The sequence below is a fragment of the Copidosoma floridanum genome, unplaced genomic scaffold (genome assembly GCF_036245765.1).
Source record: "Copidosoma floridanum isolate Cflo_tuat_1 unplaced genomic scaffold, Cflo_Japanese_pri ptg000007l, whole genome shotgun sequence".
Classification (NCBI taxonomy): Eukaryota; Metazoa; Arthropoda; class Insecta; order Hymenoptera; family Encyrtidae; genus Copidosoma; species Copidosoma floridanum.
In genome coordinates, this window is record NW_028321884.1 from 8,810,878 (window position 1) to 8,834,677 (window position 23,800).

At 34.0% G+C, this 23,800-nt stretch overlaps 1 protein-coding gene across 2 annotated transcripts; it reads left to right on the forward strand.

The window, feature by feature from the left end:
* Positions 1 to 498: 498 nt before the first annotated feature.
* On the forward strand, positions 499 to 3,940 carry Sf3a1 (splicing factor 3A subunit 1). 2 transcript variants are annotated; one of them, XM_089588694.1, is made up of 6 exons: positions 499 to 748; positions 1,128 to 1,449; positions 1,509 to 2,622; positions 2,717 to 3,085; positions 3,173 to 3,457; positions 3,560 to 3,940. In XM_089588694.1, exons 1-6 carry the CDS (start codon positions 637 to 639, stop codon positions 3,659 to 3,661), a joined length of 2,304 nt encoding a protein of 767 aa, XP_089444820.1. In that variant the 5' UTR covers positions 499 to 636; the 3' UTR covers positions 3,662 to 3,940. The 2 variants fall into 2 exon arrangements, with proteins under 2 accessions (XP_089444820.1, XP_014219526.2); XM_014364040.2 differs by having other exon boundaries at positions 2,717 to 3,082; positions 3,560 to 3,939.
* Positions 3,941 to 23,800: the final 19,860 nt, after the last annotated feature.

Sequence of the window (23,800 nt, forward strand, 5' to 3'; positions counted from 1 at the left end):
AAAAATTGCTTCTGAAATTCTGAAGGAGAGCTTTAGGCAGCTTAGCCCTAGAGCCATTTAGTCACTTATAAACCAGCCGCAACTCTTGAAATAGATACAAAATAAATAATTAACGATGTTTGTGCTATTTGCGGCAAGTTTGCAGTGTATGTTTTATACGAATATTGACCTCCTATATATTTATACTTTCGAGTAATAGATAAATTGTAAACTTGCCGCAAACAGCACAGAAAATGTTGAATTTTTATTTTGTATCTGTCAAATAAGTTGCGGCTGGTTTATAATTGACAACATTTGATATTTCGGAGTTTGTTGACATGCGGAACCCACCGACAGTTAGTATAGGTTGACGCTAGCGCTACCCGACCATGCGGCGTTACCACGACCTACGTAACTTAACTGCTGGCAGCATTTGCGGAATACACCCAAAGATGTCTTTCAGATGGACAATAGATGTCTACAAAACATCTACAAGAAATCTAACGAAAATTTGTTTACTGCGCGCAGCAGAGCAGCCACCAGCTACACTGCGGTAGCCGCCACTCGATTAATAAGTCGAAAAATACGAAGTTTAGTTGACACAAAGTTAGTGCTCTTTTTTCTACCGATGAACTAACAAAAGAGATCGTTTCCAGAATGCCGGTCCAGGAGGTTGTGGCTCCACAGCCACCTGCCTCGGAACCCGAGGACATTGCGCCGTCGATACAGCCCGTCGTCGGCATTATTTATCCTCCTCCGGAGGTTAGGAGTATCCTTTGCCAATATTTTATTATCTCAAGTCTTTTGGCGACTTTAGTTGAATCAGTTAAAAATTTTTTACAGTGTTAATTATATTTTTGCCTGTCTCTTGATCAAAGAAGCAAAAACACAGCACAAGAGCAAGTAAAAAAGTTTCACATGTCATGTTTGTCACCCTTTGCTTCACGTTAGGAGGCAATACAAATACAAGGGATTTGAGACATTCCTTACTTTAGCTTGTAAGATGTAATATTTTGATGAAAAGAAAATTGAGATGCATGTTAAATACTCATGAATGTACTAATCAATTCTAAAACTCCTAAAGGATATATTTCACAAGTTTTTGTGCTTCCTCGTTTTTTAAACTTATATTTCTTAACAGTGAACAGACATTGTCGATAAGACTGCTAGTTTTGTTGCCAGGAACGGTCCTGAATTTGAGGCAAGGATCCGGCAAAACGAGTTGGGAAACCCCAAATTCAATTTTTTGAGTTCTGGAGACCCATATCACTCGTACTATCAGCACAAGGTCAAAGAATTCAAAGACGGCAAGGGTCAAGAGCCTACACTCGGCCAGAAAGGTGTGAGTTTGGTGGCGCATCAGAAGCAGCAAGAAATTCTCAAGCAAGTTGAACAACCTTTTGTTCCAAAGGATCCGCCAGCAGAGTTTGAATTCATTGCTGATCCACCTTCCATTTCTGCTTTTGATTTGTAAGTATTATAAAAATTTATTGGGATTCGAGTTGTTAATGTTAATTATTTTATTTCAGAGATATAGTCAAACTAACAGCGCAGTTCGTAGCTCGTAACGGACGTCAATTTCTGACGAATTTGATGAACAGAGAGCAGAGGAATTTCCAGTTTGACTTTTTACGTCCCCAGCACTCTCTGTTTCAGTACTTTACAAAACTTTTGGAGCAATACACCAAGGTTTTAATTCCTCCAAAAGATTTACTCCCAAAGCTCAAAGATGAGGCTTACAATATCAACAAAATTCTCGACCAAGTCAAATACAGGTCAGAATGGCTCAAGTACCAAGAATCGCAGAAGCGCAAGGAAGAGGAAGAGTTGGAGAGAGAAAGGGTAGCCTATGCACAAATAGACTGGCATGATTTTGTTGTGGTTGAAACCGTGGATTATCAACAATTTGAAGTAGGAAATTTCCCTGCTCCAACGACTCCGGATGAGGTTGGCGCCAGAGTCTTAATGCAGGAGCGCATCGAAGACGGAGAGGAAGTAGAGATGCAAATCGAAAGCGACGGCGAGGAAGATACGTTACCGCGCGTAGACGGCGAGAAGGATCGTGCAAGGGACGATAACCGGGTACAAGACATGGAAGAAGACTCAAGCAGCGAGGATGAAATTTCGCCACCAGGTGACTCACAGAAGAAAGACAAACAGGACAGTGCAATGCAACCACCGCCTTTGCCGCCCACGCCGGGTAATGTCGTCGTCAAAAAGGGCTACGATCCCAAACAACACGCGGCCAAGGTGGCTAGGCCAGCAGCACCCGACGAGTTTCTCATCTCGCCGATCACGGGAGAAAAGATTCCGGCGAGCAAAGTACAAGAACACATGCGCATCGGCCTGCTGGATCCTCGCTGGGTCGAACAGCGTGACAAGCACTTGGACAAAATGGCCCAGGAAACGGTATTCGCACCCGGCACTGCGATCGAGGCTAGTCTCAAACAGCTGGCCGAGCGACGTACCGATATTTTCGGTGTCGGTGATGAAGAAACGGCTATTGGTAAAAAGATTGGCGAGGAAGACAAGAAAAAAGAAGACAAAGTTACGTGGGACGGTCACACGTCGAGTGTTGAGGCTGCCACCAGAGCCGCCAGGGCAAACATTACGCTCGAGGAGCAAATTCATCAAATCCACAAGGTAAGCTTGAAAAAAAAAAAAGAAAAGATGTGATAACTCGTTAAATGTGGTTAAAGGTATGTTTTGATCAAATGTTGTTTTTTGGTGTTCATAGGTCAAGGGTCTGTTGCCTGATGAGGAGAAGGAAAAGATCGGTCCAAAGCCGGCGAGTCGAGGATCAGAGTTGACTCACATGGCTTCAGCGGCCTCTAAATCCCAAGCCACCCTAAAAGCACCACCGAAGCCCCCGGCACCAAAACCTCCAGTTGTACTTCCACAGCCACCACCTATACAGCCTCCACCACCTCCACAAATAGCCATGCCAGCACCCCCTATTCCAATGCCGCAACCAATGATGCCACAGCCTCCAATGATGATGATGCCAATGCGGCCACCTATGGGACCACCTCCTCCACTGTTACCTCCAACAATGTCTCCGTTTATGCCTGGGCCTCCCATGCAGCCTCCAATGCCACCTCCGGTTGTTCAAATTTTTATCAAGCTTCATGTTCAATTGTAAATTGTGAACACTTTGTCTTATACTAATAATTTATTTTGTATGATTCTTCAGATGGCCATGAAACATCCGTCCGAGGGAATGGATGATGGCGAACCACACTCAAAGAAATTGCGCACCGAAGATTCTCTGATTCCAGAAGACCAGTTCTTGATTATGAACAAAGGACCGGTCGTAGTGAACATCGCGACGCCAGTAATGACCGACAAGCCTGAATGGAAACTCAATGGCCAGAATATCAATATTACACTGCAGGTCACAGATTCCGTGTCGACCGTGAAAGCGCGCATACACGAGGTCACGGGTATGCCACCTGGTAAACAGAAGCTGCAATATGAGGTGAAAATGATAAAATTTAAACAATTATACTATTGAAAAGAACAGTAAAATGACATTTGAGTGTAACTGTTACTGAGTCAATCATGTTTATTTTATTTACAGGGAATGTTCTTCAAGGACAGCAATTCTCTCGCTTATTATAATTTAACATCAGGCAGTGTTATCAATCTATTACCTAAAGAAAGAGGTGGTAGAAAGAAGTAAAACGTATAGGTTACAAATTAGGTTTTATTTAAATTAAATAAATTTTTTATGAACTATAACACACACATAGCACGATAGTGTTATTTTTTTAATACAAATTTGATCATGATAGATGCAATGGGTTGACATTAGTCATCTAAGATGTGTAAAAACCTGTAAAATAAATAATTATAAAATTATCACGCATCTGATCCGATGTACTATTGTTACAAATCGCCACAAGTCTTTGATCACGTGAAATAATAGTTAATGATTAATTTTGACCGTAAAGTTACGACATACTATGTTCAGTGCATATAAAGATTCTGCATTCTGATTTGTGTTCGTGAGATATTTGCTGATTTAATTAACGTGTTCGTTGGTGTATGATAAAAAATATGCAAAACCTTTGCATGTACCTATGTACTATAAACATAGGGTGTCGAGTTTCGCAAGTAGAACACACCGAGTTTAGCCAGACGCCCGTAAGTTTTGCAAATCGACTCTTCCTTTTCATTGGCAGTACAAAAGAGATTGAATTAAATTTGGATAGTTGAAGTTCCTGGATCTCTAATAAACAAGTTTTGCGTCCGGCTCGAAAAAGCTCATCGAGTTCCAGCGATCGGCAAATTCACTTCCAAGCTTATCCACGAGCGCTTCTCCAGCCGTCAGTCGCTCGCCTTCTCTCCAGCCATCAAGTAGGCGTAGAGATGATAAGTGCAGCATCGGTATCGAGCGGTGCTGAGGGATAAAAAACGTGGCCAAGTCACACGGCAGAGTGTCCCACCAGCAGCGGTGCAGTCTCGGTTACCACACAGCTGTAACACAGGCCGGCTCGAAAACTCGTTCTATCTGTCCCTGTTCGTCGCGCTCGGCGTCTTTTTTTCCACCTAATCCAGAGAGAGGCGAGGGAGTCATCTGGAGAGAGAGAGAGAGAGAGAAAGAGAAAAAAGAGCCCAAAGAGCGGCAGTCTACTCGTCGCGGCCGCTGGCCTCGGAAGCTCCGCCGTCGCTCGCCGTGATACGTACATAAAACGCTCGTACAGCACGCATACATGCATCCATATTCCACACTGTTTGGCTTTTCCAGGTGTCGTTGTCTGGCCCCCCCCCTCCCTTTTATTAATAACAATAACTTGTACGCATAGTCGGGACAAAAGTTCCGAGGGCTTTTGAATTATTTGTTTTCCAGCAACAACGCGAGCCCCTTTCCCGAGGTATATAGTGTCAAGTGTTAACGTCCCATGTATCTCAGCTGATACTACTACTTTGACTAGCCAAGTAGTTTCCACGAGTAAGCAAGTAGTGCGAGTGTGCCAGTGGTGCGACTGCAAATGTGTTGAAAGAAAGAAAAAAAAAATCGGCACCGCACATACAGTGTATACGTGTGTGTGTGTCTGTATGTTGCAACTAAGCCCCTCCCTGGCTGATCTGATACATCATCACCTGCCTATTAGGAGGAGGAGGATCAGGAGAGCAACAGGCGCAGCCCGAAAATATATTTGACGTTTTGGAGCAAGTAGCAGCAGTACCAGCTCACTCGTCTCTTCTCAGAGAAGGTTATACAAATGCTACCAGTTTTCTCTGTCTATCTGAAACTTTTTTTTTTTTTTTTTTTTTTTTTTTTTTTTTTTTTTTTTTTTCCCTCAAGAGCCAGAAGCACTGAGAGAGGAATGTTTCAAGCTCTCTCACTCTCGGGTGGTGTCATTGCGGCAAATACGAATGTTTTTTCGAGGTGAAAGATTCCTCGCTCGTCCGTATACTCCATACCCGGAGCCGATCGTCGGACCTCCAGCTTTCCGAGCTTCCCGGGGAGCCAATAACTTCGGCTCCCCCCAGAAAGGTCAAAAGACGCGGTCGCTCTTTTTTCCTCCTCGGCTCGGTTCTTTGAATCGTGAATGGGAATTTCTACGCTTTCCCGATCGCTCGCAAAGCCGAGTAGTATATGCCTCTCTGGAGCCGAGATCGAGATTTGAAACGTCGAGCAAACCTATAACTTTCTATCGCGTGCCTCGTAAGCTGTCAGTTTTACCACAAGGAAAATAACATTTATTCCGAATATTTATATTATGTCATTGCAAGTGGTTCATCGGTGTCCACTTTTGGTGTCTTTGTACACGTTTCGTAAATTTTATTTACATATCGCGTTCTTTTCCGCGTCGAAGCAATTCAGGGCAGTAGCTGTTTCATTATTATTTTTCGAACCCCGAGTGGATACACAAGAGATAAGAGAAAAGGAAACAGCAGCGCTTTATTATTAGTGTACGTAGACCCAATCAAATTAAAAATATTGCGTTTTTCACGCATCTGTATTATTGGCAAGTACATCGCGATCGTATTATCTTGCCGATGATTTAGCTCAGCGTATAAACGCTTGCATCGTATATATGAGTACATTGCGTAACCCCTTGACACGTGCACTTTCGTTAAGTTGATGGGCTTCGATCCGTCGCTCTTTGTATGTACTATATTAGACCGATGCTCTGCGCTTTTTTTCTTCTTCGAGAACGTCAAGAGCTCTTGGGTACAGCCTTTTTTTTCCCCTCACAAATAACACCTTTTCGGCAGTTCGAGTACGTCATTTCAAAAAAAGTACTTTTTTTTTTTCTTTACACAATATTTATGTATAGTACATAGAGGGACACGTTTTGTTTTCATTGAATTTCTTGTAATATTTACTAACGATAGCTGACACGTAAATTTTACCCACTCAGTACAGTATATTGTCCCCGAAATATAATTTATCACGTGTGCGTTGCTCAAGTATCTGACATTCATTGAGTGCCTTTTTTATCTCTACCGATCATCGCTCGATTTATCGAATAATTTATTGCAAATGAAATTTACAAGTTTGCCCGCTATTTGTGCAGTTTTCGTATTGTTTACTGTTTAAAAGCAGTAGTTATTGTATGACAGAGTATGCATTAGTGCTACAATGAGAAGAAGAAAACAAAACAAAAACCACGTGACTCTACGTAGCGATCGGTAGTGATTGTAATGATTGTAGGTACCTTGTTTTTTTTTTTACGATGAGTTCATTGGTGCATCAGTCTCTTCGTCTCTGTGTTTTATTTACTATTTTTAAGTAATACAGTACAATGTACTCTGATCCATTGCTCGACACAATCATTTTGTTTCAAAGTGCCATCCGATGTGCTTGGTTTTGCTGTGTACCAAATTTAAGCTCCAGTGGGGGTGTTTTTAAAACAGGAGGTGAAATTTAGAGGTACACAAACTTTTCGTCGAGTATCATTTTACTTCTGAGTTCATGCTTGTTGCCATTGTTACTGTCTCGGCAATAATAAGACCGAAGAAGCTATACAGGAGATGGAAGATGAAAAAAATTTTTTTCGTTCGATAGCCAACCAAGAGAATCGGAAAAAAAACAATACGAGGAAATTAAGATGAGCATAAATCTCCATCGTGGTATTTTTCCCACCTCGATTTTGTTTTTTGGTTTCATTCCGTCAAGCTCTCGTCTTCTTCGTGTTATTTTCTTTCTTTTCATCCGATCGCTTTGGCCTTTCACCGTAACGAGGAGCAACCAGTGTGCGTAAGTATATTAATTGCAGCTCGGGATTCATCGAGATGAATAAAACGCGATCATCGCGGTGCGCTTATTTTCATTCATTAAACTCAATAAAATACGTACGCGAGTTTGATCCGAGTCTACTGGGAAAATTGTTTGTCTCGCTGCTGGGCAATATAATTTTTTTAAATTTTTTTATGAGAAACATCTCCAAGACACCGCTGTCATCGTTAGTAAACTCGAGAAGTTGATGGTAGGTATCTGTACTTTTGGGGAATAATCAAGAGGTGTTGAGTGGGTGGAATTCGTGAACCATTGAGCTCATGCGTGCGAACGATCATTCCACGAAAAACTCTTGTTGAAAAAAAAAAAATTTTTTTGAGGCATGTTTTCAAGAGTATGAAAAAATTTGCGAGTTCGCAATAAATGAGGTGGTGACTAATTTTTTTTCAAGCTGTTTTGAGAATTTTCATGGGCTAGTCTCTGGAGAATATAGTTTTTAAGCTTATTACCGAAATAAAGGTGATATTCGAGTAACATTATTTCAAAGCTTCGATAAATATCATCATGTTATCAAATTTGCGAATTTTTAGGAGTTATCATAAACTATGAACTATAAGAAAAAATTACAAAAAATGTTTTTTGTTATAACTGGTTAAAAAATGTCTATATAAAAGTATATCATCTAATGTTACCAAAAACGTGTGTCTCTTTACTTACTAGATATTAATTGATATTAGCTTAAAATCATTATTCTTGAAGTGTATCTTAAATAATTTTTTTTTTTTTTTTTTTTTTTTCATTTTCGTGCATATTATTCAAGTTTTTTTTGTGGAATTTACTCTTGAATTTTTTCACAGTCCGTTACAAAAAAAAGAAAACTCAGTTGGGCGGTCCTCAGAAGAGGTTTATTTTTAATTCTCTTTGAGAATGATTGACGTAAAATATCAAAATTTCGTTAGCGTACGGCATAACTTTCTTGAGCATTTACTTTCATAGATCCCGATTTCTCTGGAAAATAAATGTATTAATATCTCGCGTTAAAAATAGTATTTCACGTACTTAAAGTCAAAGAAGCAAGAAAGAAAAAGAAAAGTTAGTATTTTCCAAAATGGACGTTATCAATTATTATTAAAGAATAAAGTAATTTAAACAAAACACTTTATTCATCAGGAAATTTTTTACTCACAATAGTTATTAGTTTTTGCAGGTAAAAGAAAAAAAAGTAATAATAAATAAATAAATCCTTGCTTATACACTGAACTTTGTAGGAAATTATAAAATGTATACGTAATTTGGTGTACATGATATATTTAAAAATGAGGGATCCAAGCTTGATTAGTTCGGACGACCGCATCAATTGAGACGTTTCATAAGTTACAATAAGGACTGATTGGCTGCAGACGTTATGTACAATATTTTTCTGCACGCAAAAATCAAACGAAAAATAAATGAGCCAGCAAGACATTATGATCCTTAGCAAACAATACCTATCAAACGTGATTTTTCAGTTATTACTGAGTGCGTTTGATGCATGTATGACTGTTAAATTTTTGTATTCTCTAAAATAATTTAATTTAAATATTAACTCACGATATTAAAAATAAACCAAATACATGCACCTTTATTCAATTGTACTGTTAGAAAAAATACCGATTAGCAAGAAAAAAAGCATAAAATGCACATTTTTTAGTCGGCTTAAGTATCATGTATAAATATTTGTACCACTGGTAAGTTTTAATAGATATTTATAAAGCGTTAATAATATTTTAGAGGGCACAGCAGCATTAAAAAATACCCAGAGTGGAAAATAGTTATTTACGTAACAAGTGCGGAAAAGACGATTTCCCGCACGAGTGGCCGGAGTTGACGGGAACGAGTACCAGTTGAGCACACGAGTGCGTAGCACGAGTGTGATCGCAAGGTACGAGTTACCGTCACCGGCCACGAGTGCGAGTCTATCACACGAGTGCGGGAAATCGTCCCACACGAGTTGCGTACAAGTTTTTTCGCAATGTGTGAGGAAAATAGGTACAAAATAGGTATGAATTTTGATTACCAGGGTGTAGCAAAATTTTTTCCGGTGTGTGGCAAAATCATTTCCGTACACCTTATCCGCACACTGTGCGGCAAAAACCTTTGCCGCACACTTTTTCAACACACTGTGCGACAAAAACCTTTGCCACACACCTTTTCCGCACACTGTGTGGAAAAACTTTTGCCGCACACCTTTGTCGCACACTATGTGGGAAAATCGATTTTCCACACTAATACCAGTGCGGAAAACACCCATTTTCCGCACACTATTGCGAAAAAAAAATTTTTCACTGTAAAATATTATGATCAAGCCTAGGCTACCACTTCGGTACTTTAGTATCTTCATTTACTATAATAAATAATTTGTATCACAGAACGAATAAAAAACTGTTAATTAACTAAGATGATTTTATACTCACGCGATCACAAGCAGACATTACTGAGTACAACATTTTCCAGATCTTCTGAACACAAGCTTTCTAGTTTATAAGTTCAATTGTGGTATACGATTGTTTGTTAAAAATCTTGAAATTAGATTCTAGAGAGTTATGTTTTAAAAATAAAAAGGAATGACTTATGTGTTTTTTAAGGTAAAATAAATGAATCAACTATTAAATTGTTGAATGTGCTTCTACAATATTTTGTTCTACAATTTTATCACCTATTTCAAACTATTTTTTTTTTACACAGCAAAATAAGTATTAAATAACTGTTTGAAAAGTTTAATATTCACATAAAAGAATATAGTGCAGCAGTGTAAGAAGCTGATAATTTTAATATCTGGAATAAAAAAATATTTGCATTGCTTACAATTAGTTCGATTATCATTTTTAAATCAATGTCATACCTTTGAAAAATTGAATAAAGATATTTTGATTAATTTTCCACCACTTAAATAACATGGATGCAATGAGCGTATCATTAAAATATTTAATAATTTACGATTTTTGCTGTCAAGAAGATACCACTCACTCAAATATCTGAAATTTTTTAATAACAGATCAATTGAACAAAACTTAATTTATATTTGTTGTATTGTTTTACATTATATTTATATTATATATTAGGATATTATTAACAAACTTACGTTGTGTCAAACACTTTTTGACTACTTTCTATGATTTCTTGCCCAAGCCAGTTAACGTAAAAACTTTGACTTAATACACCTATGGAAATAGTGGCGCCTTCCGTCATCGTAAATACATTAAGGTACGATAAACTCTGAAATCACCAACGTCGCCGTTATTTCAAACATTTTTAGAGAAATTGAAAAAAAACTTACATAACTGAAAACTAATCCCAGTAGAATCCCAGCCCCTGTAGTTATTACCAGAAGATAAATACTGTACATATTTTGTAGTGATCTACATGTTCTGGAAATAATTATAATGACTAAAAAATAAATTTTCAAATAATATTATTATTACGGTATTTGAGGCATACTCAAGTGCTGCTTGGTGTAAATCAATGGCGTTTATTAATTTTTCTTGTATTGCTTTTTGATTGATTTTTAGTAAATTTTTGTTCTCAAAATTAAAAGAATTTTTCAATCGATGACTGAAAAACTGGCATATTAGTATATGTATGTATATTTGTTCTTTAGTTATGTAAAAATTTATGTGAAGCATTAAAGGCTGTGTTTTTACCGAGTATTTATTTCTTAAAAAAACATTATTTTACTTGCATGTAATATAGAGAGGAGAGAAAAATTTATGTTTTTGATAACAAAATGTTACGTAACAATCGATGATCCATCTGATTCATACGAACAGAGTCCCATGTTACATCTGATCAATTTAATTACTATCTTAAATCAGGTAAAACCATTGCAAAATCAAATACACAAACACAGTTTTAAATGCCAACATTTTTTTTCACGTGACACCAGCAATGTTATTTGCTTACCAAGTAATTGCAAACATAGCAGATGTGTGGATGACTGTCAAAGTTAACAAATTGTCGAAAACTATGAAAATAAGCATATACATCGTAAAGACACAATCAATGTGTATTACCGACCAAAGGTAGTAGTCATTTTGGTCAAAGAAAATATATTCAGCGCGTAACTTTGATTTCTTAAAATAACCTGTACTTTTGAATATAGGAAAATTTTCCAAAACATTGGGCCAAAAAGGTATAGTCACAATCACGACGTACGCACCCATAAAATACCCTTAATAAAACATAAAAATATCATTAAATTTGTCTAACCAATACTACATTTGTGAGTGCTTTTATCATAATATACTTACCAATATAAACATTACCATAAAACTGTCCGACTTCATCATACTTTTTCAATATTTTGTATTCAGTTTCATCAGTTATACTTTTGTGAAAACTTTTAATTTGAGCGAATAGTTTTTTCAACTAATGTTGTAAGATAATATTCGAATTAAATTATTTTTCAAATAAATACGTATATAATATTGTTGTACTGTTTCGAAAAGTAATCACCTTTGATGAGCAAAAGAATAATATAACATATCTTATTATAGCTGATATTTGCAATATGATTGTAATTAAATTTTCAAAGATGATTTCAAAATCTTGATTATCTTCAAATAGTATTAAAGTCTGGTAAAGAACATTTATGTGAAAAATTACTGAATTTTCGTTCCCTTTTCAATTAAAAATATTGGTGTCCAAAATTTTTTTCAAACGTACTTACCATAGGTACAGAGACTGTTGTAGTCATTACGAAAAATAATAATAACTTTATTATTCGTTCAAAATAATTTTGATACATGTACAGTCCCAGAAGCTGTAACGGCCATTTGTATTTTTTATAAGCACCGGTATCAAACGTATCCATATTTTTATGATATTTTCTGGAAACACAATTTCTTGCAACGAATCTTTTTGTTTTCAATCTGAGTACTGTTTGCCTTGGAACTTTGCCATGGAAACAAAGAAAATTTTTTTCTCATATTCTTTAATAATTTACACCGAATGAATGTACACGTTATGATTTTGATAATTTTAGTGCGAGCAAGCAAATTACAAACATCATTTTTTTTTAACAAAAGAAGTCTTTGCATAGTGAGTAAATTTTTAATTAATAGTTATTTTTATAGTGTTATTTTGATGAAAAATACAATCAATAGGACTTATGGTTTTGAATCCTTCGTATGTAAAAAGTACTCCTTTAAATAAATTCTAATCTACGCGTTGCTCAATAAACATAATGAATTACACGTAAATACTGCAACATATATTGTAGAGTTTAGAAGTAGGTACAACGAATGAGTAGTAAAATCAATTTTAAATTTGTTAGCTAGAAAAAAATGTGGCTTCACTTATTGATTGAAATATCAAATGGGTATAAATAAACGATCCCTGAAAATATTAATCTTTCAATGGTAAATACTCGCGCAACATATTTATGATTTATTTTCAACAAGTTTGGTTTTGCAGCTTCATTTAGAGTCTGAATATATTCAAAATTTGATTCACTTCTACATGTAATATATATATATATATATATATATATATATTGTTACGGGGTGTGCGTGGAAGGGAAATGACACAGGGAACAGGACGTGTCCTTCTGTCCTGCCTTATATAACTTCGACCGGGCTTATCAGGCCCGAGAACCCTCGACAGCACTCCTCGTCTACTATACAGGCCAAACGACCTGCAAACCTTACCTAATGTCACTGTAGTCAAGCCCGGGCGTCGGGTGCTCCGCTGGCTTATAACTCAAGGCCACGTATGTCCCTGATACGTGGAGTAGCTAGATAATAAATGACAGGTATAGGACCGGGACCACGAGATTATTAAATTTGACGACACACACACATATACATGCATTAATAATGAAAGATTCTCAATATTATGAATAAAAGAAAGGTATATTGGATCCAAAGTATTTATCGAGCAATAACAAATCGTGTGTGTGTGTGCGTGTGTGTATTTGTTGTGTTTGTGGTATTTTAATTAACAATTGAGTACGTTATAATAAACCTCGGTGGTGAGACCGCTGTCCCCCATATTTTATTTTATTTCATACTCCGTCCCTTTCGGGTTTGGAGGGTTGTCCCCCATATATTTATAACTACAATCGCGAGCTAATACATAAACTTCGCACAATTAATGAGTAGCGGACTTACTTTATTTCCCGACGGCTACAGATTGTGAAGTCAAAGTCGAAAAGTGCATCCTAGAGATGTGAGAACTGGTGGGCGTCCCGACCAGCCAAGTATTCTTTCGGATTGGGTTGGTAGCGCTGACCCGGCTGACTCAATACTCAATACCGGCAACGCTTATCCTCGTTGTTTGGGCTCCTGGTGACACATCCGTCCAAGCCCCTAACCTCTTCGCGCCTTTCACCGCTTCCTAACTCTCCTCGCACGTCCGGCTCGCTCGCAATCTCAAGCTGGTCCCCCTAACTCTGCTCTATTTCTGCCCCATCGCGTGCCTTCTCCTTTCGACCAAAACTCCCGCGAACCCTAAACGGCGCCACCGTTACTTATATCCACTTTAATTCTTATAGTAAAAAAAAAAAAAAAAAAAAAAACATTTATATCCAGTTACTTAAATAATATGTTATATTTCGTTCATGATAAATCGTTTTCTATGGGAGAGAAAAATAAATTTATTTGGCTTTTACAGGTAGAATAAATAAGATCTTTAATTAATAAGTACACGTTAATAACATTTGTTCTACAAAATGGATTTCAATGGTACTTAAAGCTTGAAATTTTAACACAGCTAAATAATAATTTAGTTGTTATTTCGGAAAATAAGTAATCACACGAAAGAGTATAGTGCAGCAGCGTAAGAAGCTGATAATTTTAACATCTGCAATAAAATAATGTGTCAATTTTGTAGAATTTAATTTCAATGCCATTTTTTAAATCAATTTACCTTTGCAAAATTGAACAAAGACATTGGTATTACTTTTCCACCACTTAAATAACATGGATGCAATGAGCGCATCATCAAAATATTAACTAATTTACGGTTTTTGTTGTCGAGAAGGTACCACTCACTTGAATATCTAAATTTTGTAGTAAATTATCAATTTAATGCGTTAAAATTTACTTCAGTTGTGTATATGTGATAGGGTATCATTAACAAACTTACGTTGTGTCAAACACTTTTTGACTACTTTCTATGATTTCTTGCCCAAGCCAGTAAGGATATAATGTCTGAATTAATACACCTACAATAACGATGACAGCTTCCACAATTGTGAATATGTTAAAGCAAGATAAACTCTGAAATTAACATTGTTGTTATTATTACAAATATTTTTATCGAAATTGTAGAAAAAAGGCTTACTTACGTAACTGACTAGTAATCCCAATAGAATCCCAGCCCCTGTAGCTATTAACAGAAGATAAATACTGTACATATTTTGTAGTAATCTACATGTTCTGGAAATAATTATAATTACTAAAAAATAAATTTTCAAATACAATTATTATTATGGTATTTGAGGTATACTCAAGTGCTGTTTGGTGTGAATAAATGGCATTTATTAAATTTTCTTGCATTGCTTCTTGATTGATTTTTAGCAAATGCTTGTCCTCGAAATTTAAAGAATTTTTCAATCGATGACTGAAAAACTGGCGTATTAGTATACATGAATAAATGTATTTTTTCGTTAGTAATGTAAAAATCCGTGTAAAATAATAAGCGTGCGTTGTTATTTATTATTGAATTATGTAAAAATGGAATTTTAACTGAGGTGAATACGAAGGGAGGGAGCTTCGATTCACTGCGCGCTAATAGCTTTAACTTTCAGTCAATAACTCATAATACTTATTTTTTGGAGTATTATATAAACTAATTGATGACATTTGGGCAATATGTTTAACTAAATACATTAAAATTTCTCTATTCTACTGTCTATGTTGATAGTATTCTTAAACATAGTAGTGTAGTCCAATGGGATATCTTGCGTGGATTAATATTTTGAATTGAATTAAACCATAACACAATAGTGAACAATTGCACAATAATAAACAGCATACAATTTTTTTAATGCGACACCAGCAATCATAAAATAGCGCTTAAATACACGATTATAAATACTCCAAACATTTTTTTGACATCACAGAAGCAATTTCGTTTACTTACCAAGTAATTGAAAACGTCGCAGATGTGTGAATGACAGTCAAAGTAAACAAATTGTCGAAAACTATGTCAACAAGCATAAACATAATAAAGCCACAATCAATGTGTATCATCGACCAAAGGTAGTAGTCATTTTGGTCAAAGAAAATATATTCAGCGCGTAACTTTGATTTTTGTAAATTTCCTGTATTTTTAATTGCAAAAAAATTTTCTAAAACCATCGGCCAAAAAGGTACTGTCACAACGACGACGTACGCGCCAATCAAATACGCTAGAAGAAAAATTAAAAATAATTAAATTTGTGCAATTGATTCTATATTTGTTAGTGCTTTTATCACAATTTACTTACCCATGTAAACTTTACCATAAAAATGTCCGACTTTATCATACTTTTTCAATATTTTGTATTCAGTTTCATCAGTTATACTTTTGTGAAAACTGTCGATTTGTGTAAATAGTTTTTTTAACTAACAGTATAAGATAATATTTAAATTGAATTATTTTGTAAACATGTATGTATATGATATTGTTGTACTGTTTCGAAAAGTAATCACCTTTGATGAGCAAAAGAATAATATAACATATCTTATTATAGCTGATATTTGCAATATGATTGAAATTGAGTTTTCAAAGATAATTTCAAAATCTTGATTATCTTCAAATACTATTAAAGTCTGGTAAAGAACATTTATGTGAAAAATTACTGAATTTTCGTTCCCTTTTCAATTAAAAATATTGGTGTCCAAAATTTTTTTCAAACGTACTTACCATAGGAACAGAGACTGTTGTAGTTATTACAAAAAATAATAGTAACTTTAATATTCGTTCAAAATAATTTTGATACATGTACAGTCCCAGAAGCTGTAACGGCCATTTGTATTTTTTATAAGTACCGGTATCAAACACATCCATATTTTTATATTTTCTGGAAACGCACTTCTTCGCAACAAATTTCTTTCTTTTTAACTCGAATACTGTTTGCTTTGGAACTTTGCCATGGAAACAAAAAATTTTTTTTCTCATAGTCTTTAATAATTCAGACTGTATGAATGTCTACGTCATAATGTTGATAATTATAGTGCGAGCAAGCAAATTACATAAAGCATTTTTTCAACAAAAGAAAGCTTTCCATAGGGAGTGAATATTTTATTACTCTTTTTTTTCATAGCGTTATTTCTTTGCGGCCAATGTGATCAAAAAGACTTGTGATTATTAGTTCTTTTATTATACTTTGTACATCAAAAGTACTCCTTTGAAATCTAATGTGGGTACTGTTTAATACACATGATGAATTATATGTCAAAATATTTTAAAAAACACTCTAGCTCTCTGAGATGAAAGTGATCAAACTTATCATAGTTTCTAACAAAAGACACCAATCAAATTATGAACACTACACAAAGTAACAATTAATTCAGGTGCTTGGCCCTCCAATTGCTAAATATAAAACCAAGCTCTTGATTTCTTAGTAAAGTTACCATGTGATTACTCACATTTTTCTCATTCTATCGTGTTCGATGTTTCTTTGCTTACTGTTAATAATTACTATGACTACAAAAGCATCATATTGTGAGATATATCCAATATTTTGGGAAAATAACCAAACGTGTAATTTGCATAAATTATTGAAGAAGCCCTAAACATAATCAAGTGGAACAGTTTCCACTTCCGTTAAGGTAGTTGGCGCGAATGTATATATGTATACCTGTTCAAACTAACGTTTATTGAGTAATTTGCTACATAAATTATTGATAATTTACATAATTTCTCATCAAAACAGCATAAAAAACTTGTAAATTACATAGATGTCGAGAAATATTTTAAAATTCTGATTAAGTTCAAAAAGGTTAGGAAAATTTTAACACTACATACATATACTGAAAGCATTGCAAGACACACAAAAGTTTAAATATTTAAAAGACGGCATGGCTAAATAATCTAAAATTTTAATATGTTATAACTAAAAGTATACGTGGTAGCACATTCGTTTTTTGACAAATTTTGTTGAGCGGTTTTTTTACATTTGATTTTAATGTCTGTTTTTCACGAGGTTAGTCTATACTTCCAATGGTAAAAAGTCAAACTTTGAAGCTTTGTATCTCAAAAATGGCACGGGCAATATTTTCAAAATTTTAACGAATGATGTCTATCGATATAACAAAGCGATCCCCAAAGTTTGAAGAAAATTTGTTGTAAGTCAATTTTTGGACCGACTACCTTAATGTAGGAGTCGACTATTGTACACCATGAATTTTGGTCATTATAATTCGTTTTCTATGTGAGAGAAAAAGAAATTTATTTGGCTTTTACAGGTAGAATAAATAAGATCTTTAGTTAATAAGTACACATTAATAACATTTGTTCTACAAAATGGATTTCTATGGTACTTAAAGCTTGAAATTTTAACACAGCTAAATAATAATTTAGTTGTTATTTCGGAAAATAAATAATCACACGAAAGAGTATAGTGCTGCAGTGTAGGAAGCTGATAATTTTAACATCTGCAATAAAACAATAAGTTAATTTAATTTAATTTCATTTTAATTTCATTTAAAAAATTTCATAAAAGAATACAATGCAGTAGCGTAAGAGGCTGATAATTTTATAATCTGAAAATGAAATAATGTTATACATTTAAAAAAAAATGGATTTGATTGTTCTTATTCGAAATAATATACCTTTGTAAAATTAAAAAAAGATATTTGTATGAATTCTCCACCACTTAAATAACATGGATGCAATGAGCGCATCATCAAAATATTAACTAATTTACGGTTTTTGTTGTCGAGAAGGTACCACTCACTTGAATATCTAAATTTTGTAGTAAATTATCAATTTAATGCATTAAAATTTACTTCAGTTGTGTATATGTGATAGGGTATCATTAACAAACTTACGTTGTGTCAAACACTTTTTGACTACTTTCTATGATTTCTTGCCCAAGCCAGTTAGCATAAAACGTCTGAATTAATACACCTACAATAACGATGACAGCTTCCACAATTGTGAATATGTTAAAGCAAGATAAACTCTGAAATTAACATTGTTGTTATTATTACAAATATTTTTATCGAAATTGTAGAAAAAAGGCTTACTTACGTAACTGACTAGTAATCCCAATAGAATCCCAGCCCCTGTAGCTATTAACAGAAGATAAATACTGTACATATTTTGTAGTGATCTACATGTTCTGGAAATAATTATAATTACTAAAAAATAAATTTTCAAATAAAATTATTATTATGGTATTTGAGGCATACTCTAGTGCTGCTTGGTGTAAATCAATGGCATTTATTAATTGTTCTTGAATCGTTTTCTGATTGATTTTGAGTAAATGCTTGTCCTCGAAATTTAAAGAATTTTTCAATCGATGACTGAAAAACTGGCATATTAGTATATATGATTAAATGTATGTTTTCCTACCTTGGGCGTTTTTGAGAAGCTGGTGCGCCCTCGGTAGGAAAAATAGCATTCGCCACATAAGCGCCATCGCTCCGTGGCTACTTTACGTCCCTCGGGTCCTGCTTCGCACTTATCACATACGATGGCACTTATCCGACGAAAACTACTATTTCGTTAGTTGTGTAACAATATTATATATTGTATGATAGTAAATACATTATTATAATCACTGTTGGTATGAAGGGAGGAAGCTTCGTTTCACTGAGCGCCCGTAGCTTCAACTCTCGTGCCCAAAGTGCTTTTCTGCCCTGGGGCCCAAAGTGGGCCCAAAGTAAAATTTTGCGCCCTTGGTAAGAAATAGTATATTACGTACGAGTTTGCAAAGGCTTCGATTTACGAACCGAGAGGTTTGTAAAGAAGCCTTTTCGAACGAGTTTCGTATACTATTTTTCCACCTGAGAACCCAAAATCAGGCGGCTAAGGTGTTATTTTGAGGTTAGAAGGCGGAATAACATTATACGCGACTCGGGCAACAACCTACAACAAACGCGCCCTTCGGGCGCTTATGTTTGTATACTTTGTGCCCTAGTGACGTAATGTACCAAAAAATTACACTTATATACTATCTACATTGTTAGTGTCTACATACATAAAATACGTATCATAAAAGTACAAAAAATTGACGTATATCTTCTGTAAATGACGTGAACCGTGAATAGATCAACCAAGATTTTGTTTTTCAAATGGTTAGAAAGTCCATTTCGTTATATGATACCTACATGTATTTTACGCGCGTATATTTTGTGCGAGAATCCCATACTAAAAAGTTATGGTTAAGAGCAGAGTTTTATGCAACGATTGATGATTTATCTGGCCCATAAGAGCAGAGTCCCATAGGATATTGTATTGAATACATGATTATTATGATTTCGGCAAAACCATCATAAAATAGCGATCAAATACACGATTATAAACACTCCAAACATTTTTTTGACATCACAGAAGCAATTTCGTTTACTTACCAAGCAATTGGAAACGTCGCAGATGTGTGAATGACAGTCAAAGTAAACAAATTGTCGAAAACTATGAAAACGAGCATATACATCATAAAGACACAATCAATGTGTATCATCGACCAAAGGTAGTAGTCATTTTGATCAAAGAAAATATATTCAGCGCGTAACTTTGATTTTTGTAAATTTCCTGTATTTTTAATTGCAAAGAAATTTTCTAAAACCATTGGCCAAAAAGGTACTGTCACAACGACGACGTACACGCCAATCAAATACGCTAGAAGAAAAATTAAAAATAATTAAATTTGTGCAATTGATTCTATATTTGTTAGTGCTTTTATCACAATTTACTTACCCATGTAAACTTTACCATAAAAATGTCCGACTTTATCATACTTTTTCAATATTTTGTATTCAGTTTCATCAGTTATACTTTTGTGAAAACTGTCGATTTGTGTAAATAGTTTTTTTAACTAACAGTATAAGATAATATTTAAATTGAATTATTTTGTAAACATGTATGTATATGATATTGTTGTACTGTTTCGAAAAGTAATCACCTTTGATGAGGAAAAGAATAATATAACATATCTTATTATAGCTGATATTTCCAATATCATTGTAATTAAATTTTCAAAGATGATTTCAAAATCTTGATTATCTTCAAATAGTATTAAAGTCTGGTAAAGAACATTTATGTGAATAATTACTGAATTTTCGTTTCCTTTTCAATTAAAAATATTGGTGTCCAAAATTTTTTTCAAACGTACTTACCATAGGTACAAAGACTGTTGTAGTCATTACGAAAAATAATAATAACTTTATTATTCGTTCAAAATAATTTTGATACATGTACAGTCCCAGAAGCTGTAACGGCCATTTGTATTTTTTATAAGCACCGGTATCAAACGTATCCATATTTTTATGATATTTTCTGGAAACACAATTTCTTGCAACGAATCTTTTTGTTTTCAACCTGAGTACTGTTTGCCTTGGAACTTTGCCATGGAAACAAAGAAAATTTTTTCCTCATATTTTTTAATTATTCAGACTGTATGAATGTCTACGTCATAATGTTGATAATTATAATGCGAGCAAGCAAATTACATAGAGCATTTTTTCAACAAAAGAAATCTTTGTATAGTGAGTTAATTTTGTATTACTTATTATTATTTTTTATTAAGTTTTTTTATCGTGGAAAATATAATCAATAAGGCTTTTGACGTTGAGTCCCGTATACGTAAAAAAAAACTTCTTTTAATTCTAATCTACGCACTGGTCAATAAAAAGGATAAACTACATGTAAAAACATAAAAAAATACTCTTTAGTTCTCTTACATGAAAGTAACCAAACGTTTTCTACTTTATCACTTAAAAAAGAAACTTTAAATAACGAACATAACACAAATCAACAGTTAATTTAGGCAATTGGTCCTGTCCAATTGTTTAATGTAAAATCATTTGCAAAAAGTATTTTTGCATAAAAAACCTAAATATAATTAAGTGGAAAAGTAGCCACTTCGATTAGTGTAGGAGTCGACTATTGTGCGTTATAAATTTTATTCTTATAAAGCAAAAAATCTTATACTTAAATTGTGAGTGGCTTTATTACTTTCACTCGATTAAACTCCATAGTCATTAACTGTTAGTTAGTCTTAGAGGTGACAAAAAAATATCATACACATCAAATATATGTTTTGTAACTACATTTGACGTTGTCTTAACTATCAACGAATTTTTATCTCACATTATCCTGAAACCTTATATTATGGTTAATGAATCATTCATTACCTGCAAGTAATTATTTCTGTTGGTGAAGTGAGCGAGATAAAAAGTAATCACAAGTTTGGATGAAAAAATTTTTTTTTTATCTTTTTCGATTGAACTGTAATTTTAATTAGGCTCGACTATAGTATAAGCTTATTTTTACAGCATCTTCGGAATTTTCGAATCAATTGTAAGTACCACACCCAGCAGTCAAGATTTAAAAAAATTTTTGTAATTTTTTTTACATGAACAATTAAGTAATAACGTCCTTCTCCGTGGATAGGAGTTGATAAAAATACTTAATTAGATGACCTTTATTTAATATATTATTGTTGGTATTATTATTTTATATTTTTTTTTTTTCCTGGATACTTCAGGGTGGACACAGTCTCACCTATGGTGAGGGTTGCAATATTGGATGTGTTGACGCATCACACCTCAGATTTTTTGGTCTTTACTATTAGGTACTAACTCAAAATTACAATAAATTAGTAGTGCAATGAACTTTATATTAATATCTCTAAGCCTAAAAATGTTTTACTGTGTTCTTGAATATTCAATTATTAAATTACTGCAAAGAAACGATTTTTAAAAATCAATTTTTATTAGCAAATACTTGAGCATGTATTCATGACTTATTTCCAAAAATCTTTGCATTACAGCTCCGATATTTGACGTTCTCTCCATAATATGTGTTTTTTTTTCTATTATAAATCTTCTCTTGTGAGAAAGAAACAAAAATTCGTATACCTTTAATGTTACAATAAATAAAGCAACTCTGTCACTGTTTGTACACATCAATAATATTTAATCTACCAAGTGAATTTCTATGGTATTGCGAGCTAGTAATTTTCAGAAAGTGAAGTAATGTTTGAGTCGTTGTTTGAAAAAATAAGTAGTCACATAAAAGAATACAATGCAGTAGCGTAAGAGGCTGATAATTTTATAATCTGAAAATGAAATAATGTTATACATTTAAAAAAAATGGATTTGATTGTTCTTATTCGAAATAATATACCTTTGTAAAATTAAAAAAAGATATTTGTATGAATTCTCCACCACTTAAATAACATGGATGCAATGAGCGCATCATCAAAATATTTACTAATTTACGGTTTTTGTTGTCGAGAAGGTACCACTCACTTGAATATCTAAATTTTGTAGTAAATTATCAATTTAATGCATTAAAATTTACTTCAGTTGTGTATATGTGTTAGGATATCATTAACAAACTTACGTTGTGTCAAACACTTTTTGACTACTTTCTATGATTTCTTGCCCAAGCCAGTTAACATAAAATGCCTGTGTTAACATACCTACAGAAACGGTAGCACTTTGCGTGATAGTAAATATATTGAGGTGAGATAAAGTCTGAAATCATCAGGGTTGCTGTGTTAGTTCAAAAATTTTTAAGGGAAATCGTACAAGTAAGGTTTACTTACGTAACTGAGTAGTAATCCTAACATAGCTGACATTCCTATGGTAAGAAAAAGGAGAAATATGCTGAACGTACTTTTCAATAAGCCACATATTCTGAAAATGATGGTTATTACAAGGAATGAGCATTAAAAATATAATCATAATTATTTTATTTGATGCTTACTCAAGAGCTGTTTGGTGTGAAATGATTGCATTTTTCAATTTTTTTCGTATTTTTTCTTGGTCGACTTCAAGTACATGAATTTTCTCAAAATTCAGGGAATCGTTCAAACGATGGCTGAAAAATTGCGTAACAGCAGACAATTACCCACACAGAAAGCCTTTAAATGTGAGACCAACTGATTTACATACCAAGTGATTGTAAACGTTGCTGATGTGTGGATGACTGTCAAAGCAAACAAATTGTCGAAAACTACGTAAACAAGCATATACATGGCAAAGACACAATCAATGTGTATCATCGACCAAAGGTAGTAGTCATTTTGATCAAAGAATACATATTCAGCGCGTAACTTTGATTTTTTGAAATCCGTTGCACCTTTGTTTGTGGAAAGACTTTCGAAAATATTTGGCCAAAACGGTAACGTAACGGTTACAATGTACGTACCAATCAAATAAGCTTTTTTTTGTAAAACGTTAAATTTTCATTAAATTTATACAAGTCATGCTTCTTTTCTCACAATTTATTATTTTTAAACTTCTTTACCTGAGCGCAGATTAGTATAAAATAGTCCCACTTCATTATACTTTTTTAATATTTTGTACTCGGCTTCATCAGTGATATTTTTGAAAAAATTGTCTATGAGTGAAAACAGTTTTTTTAACTGACAGCACAAAGAAAAATAAAAATGTATTTAATTCCAAACATTTTTTTAAAGTACATTACGTA

Bases quoted from the DNA above. Each gene is read 5' to 3' on its own strand.
- Sf3a1 (XM_089588694.1), top strand. From the start codon at position 637: ATGCCGGTCCAGGAGGTTGTGGCTCCACAGCCACCTGCCTCGGAACCC. The intron at 1,450-1,508 runs GTAAGTATTATA...ATTTTATTTCAG, and splicing joins TCCATTTCTGCTTTTGATTT to AGATATAGTCAAACTAACAG. The intron at 3,458-3,559 runs GTGAAAATGATA...TTTTATTTACAG, and splicing joins AACAGAAGCTGCAATATGAG to GGAATGTTCTTCAAGGACAG.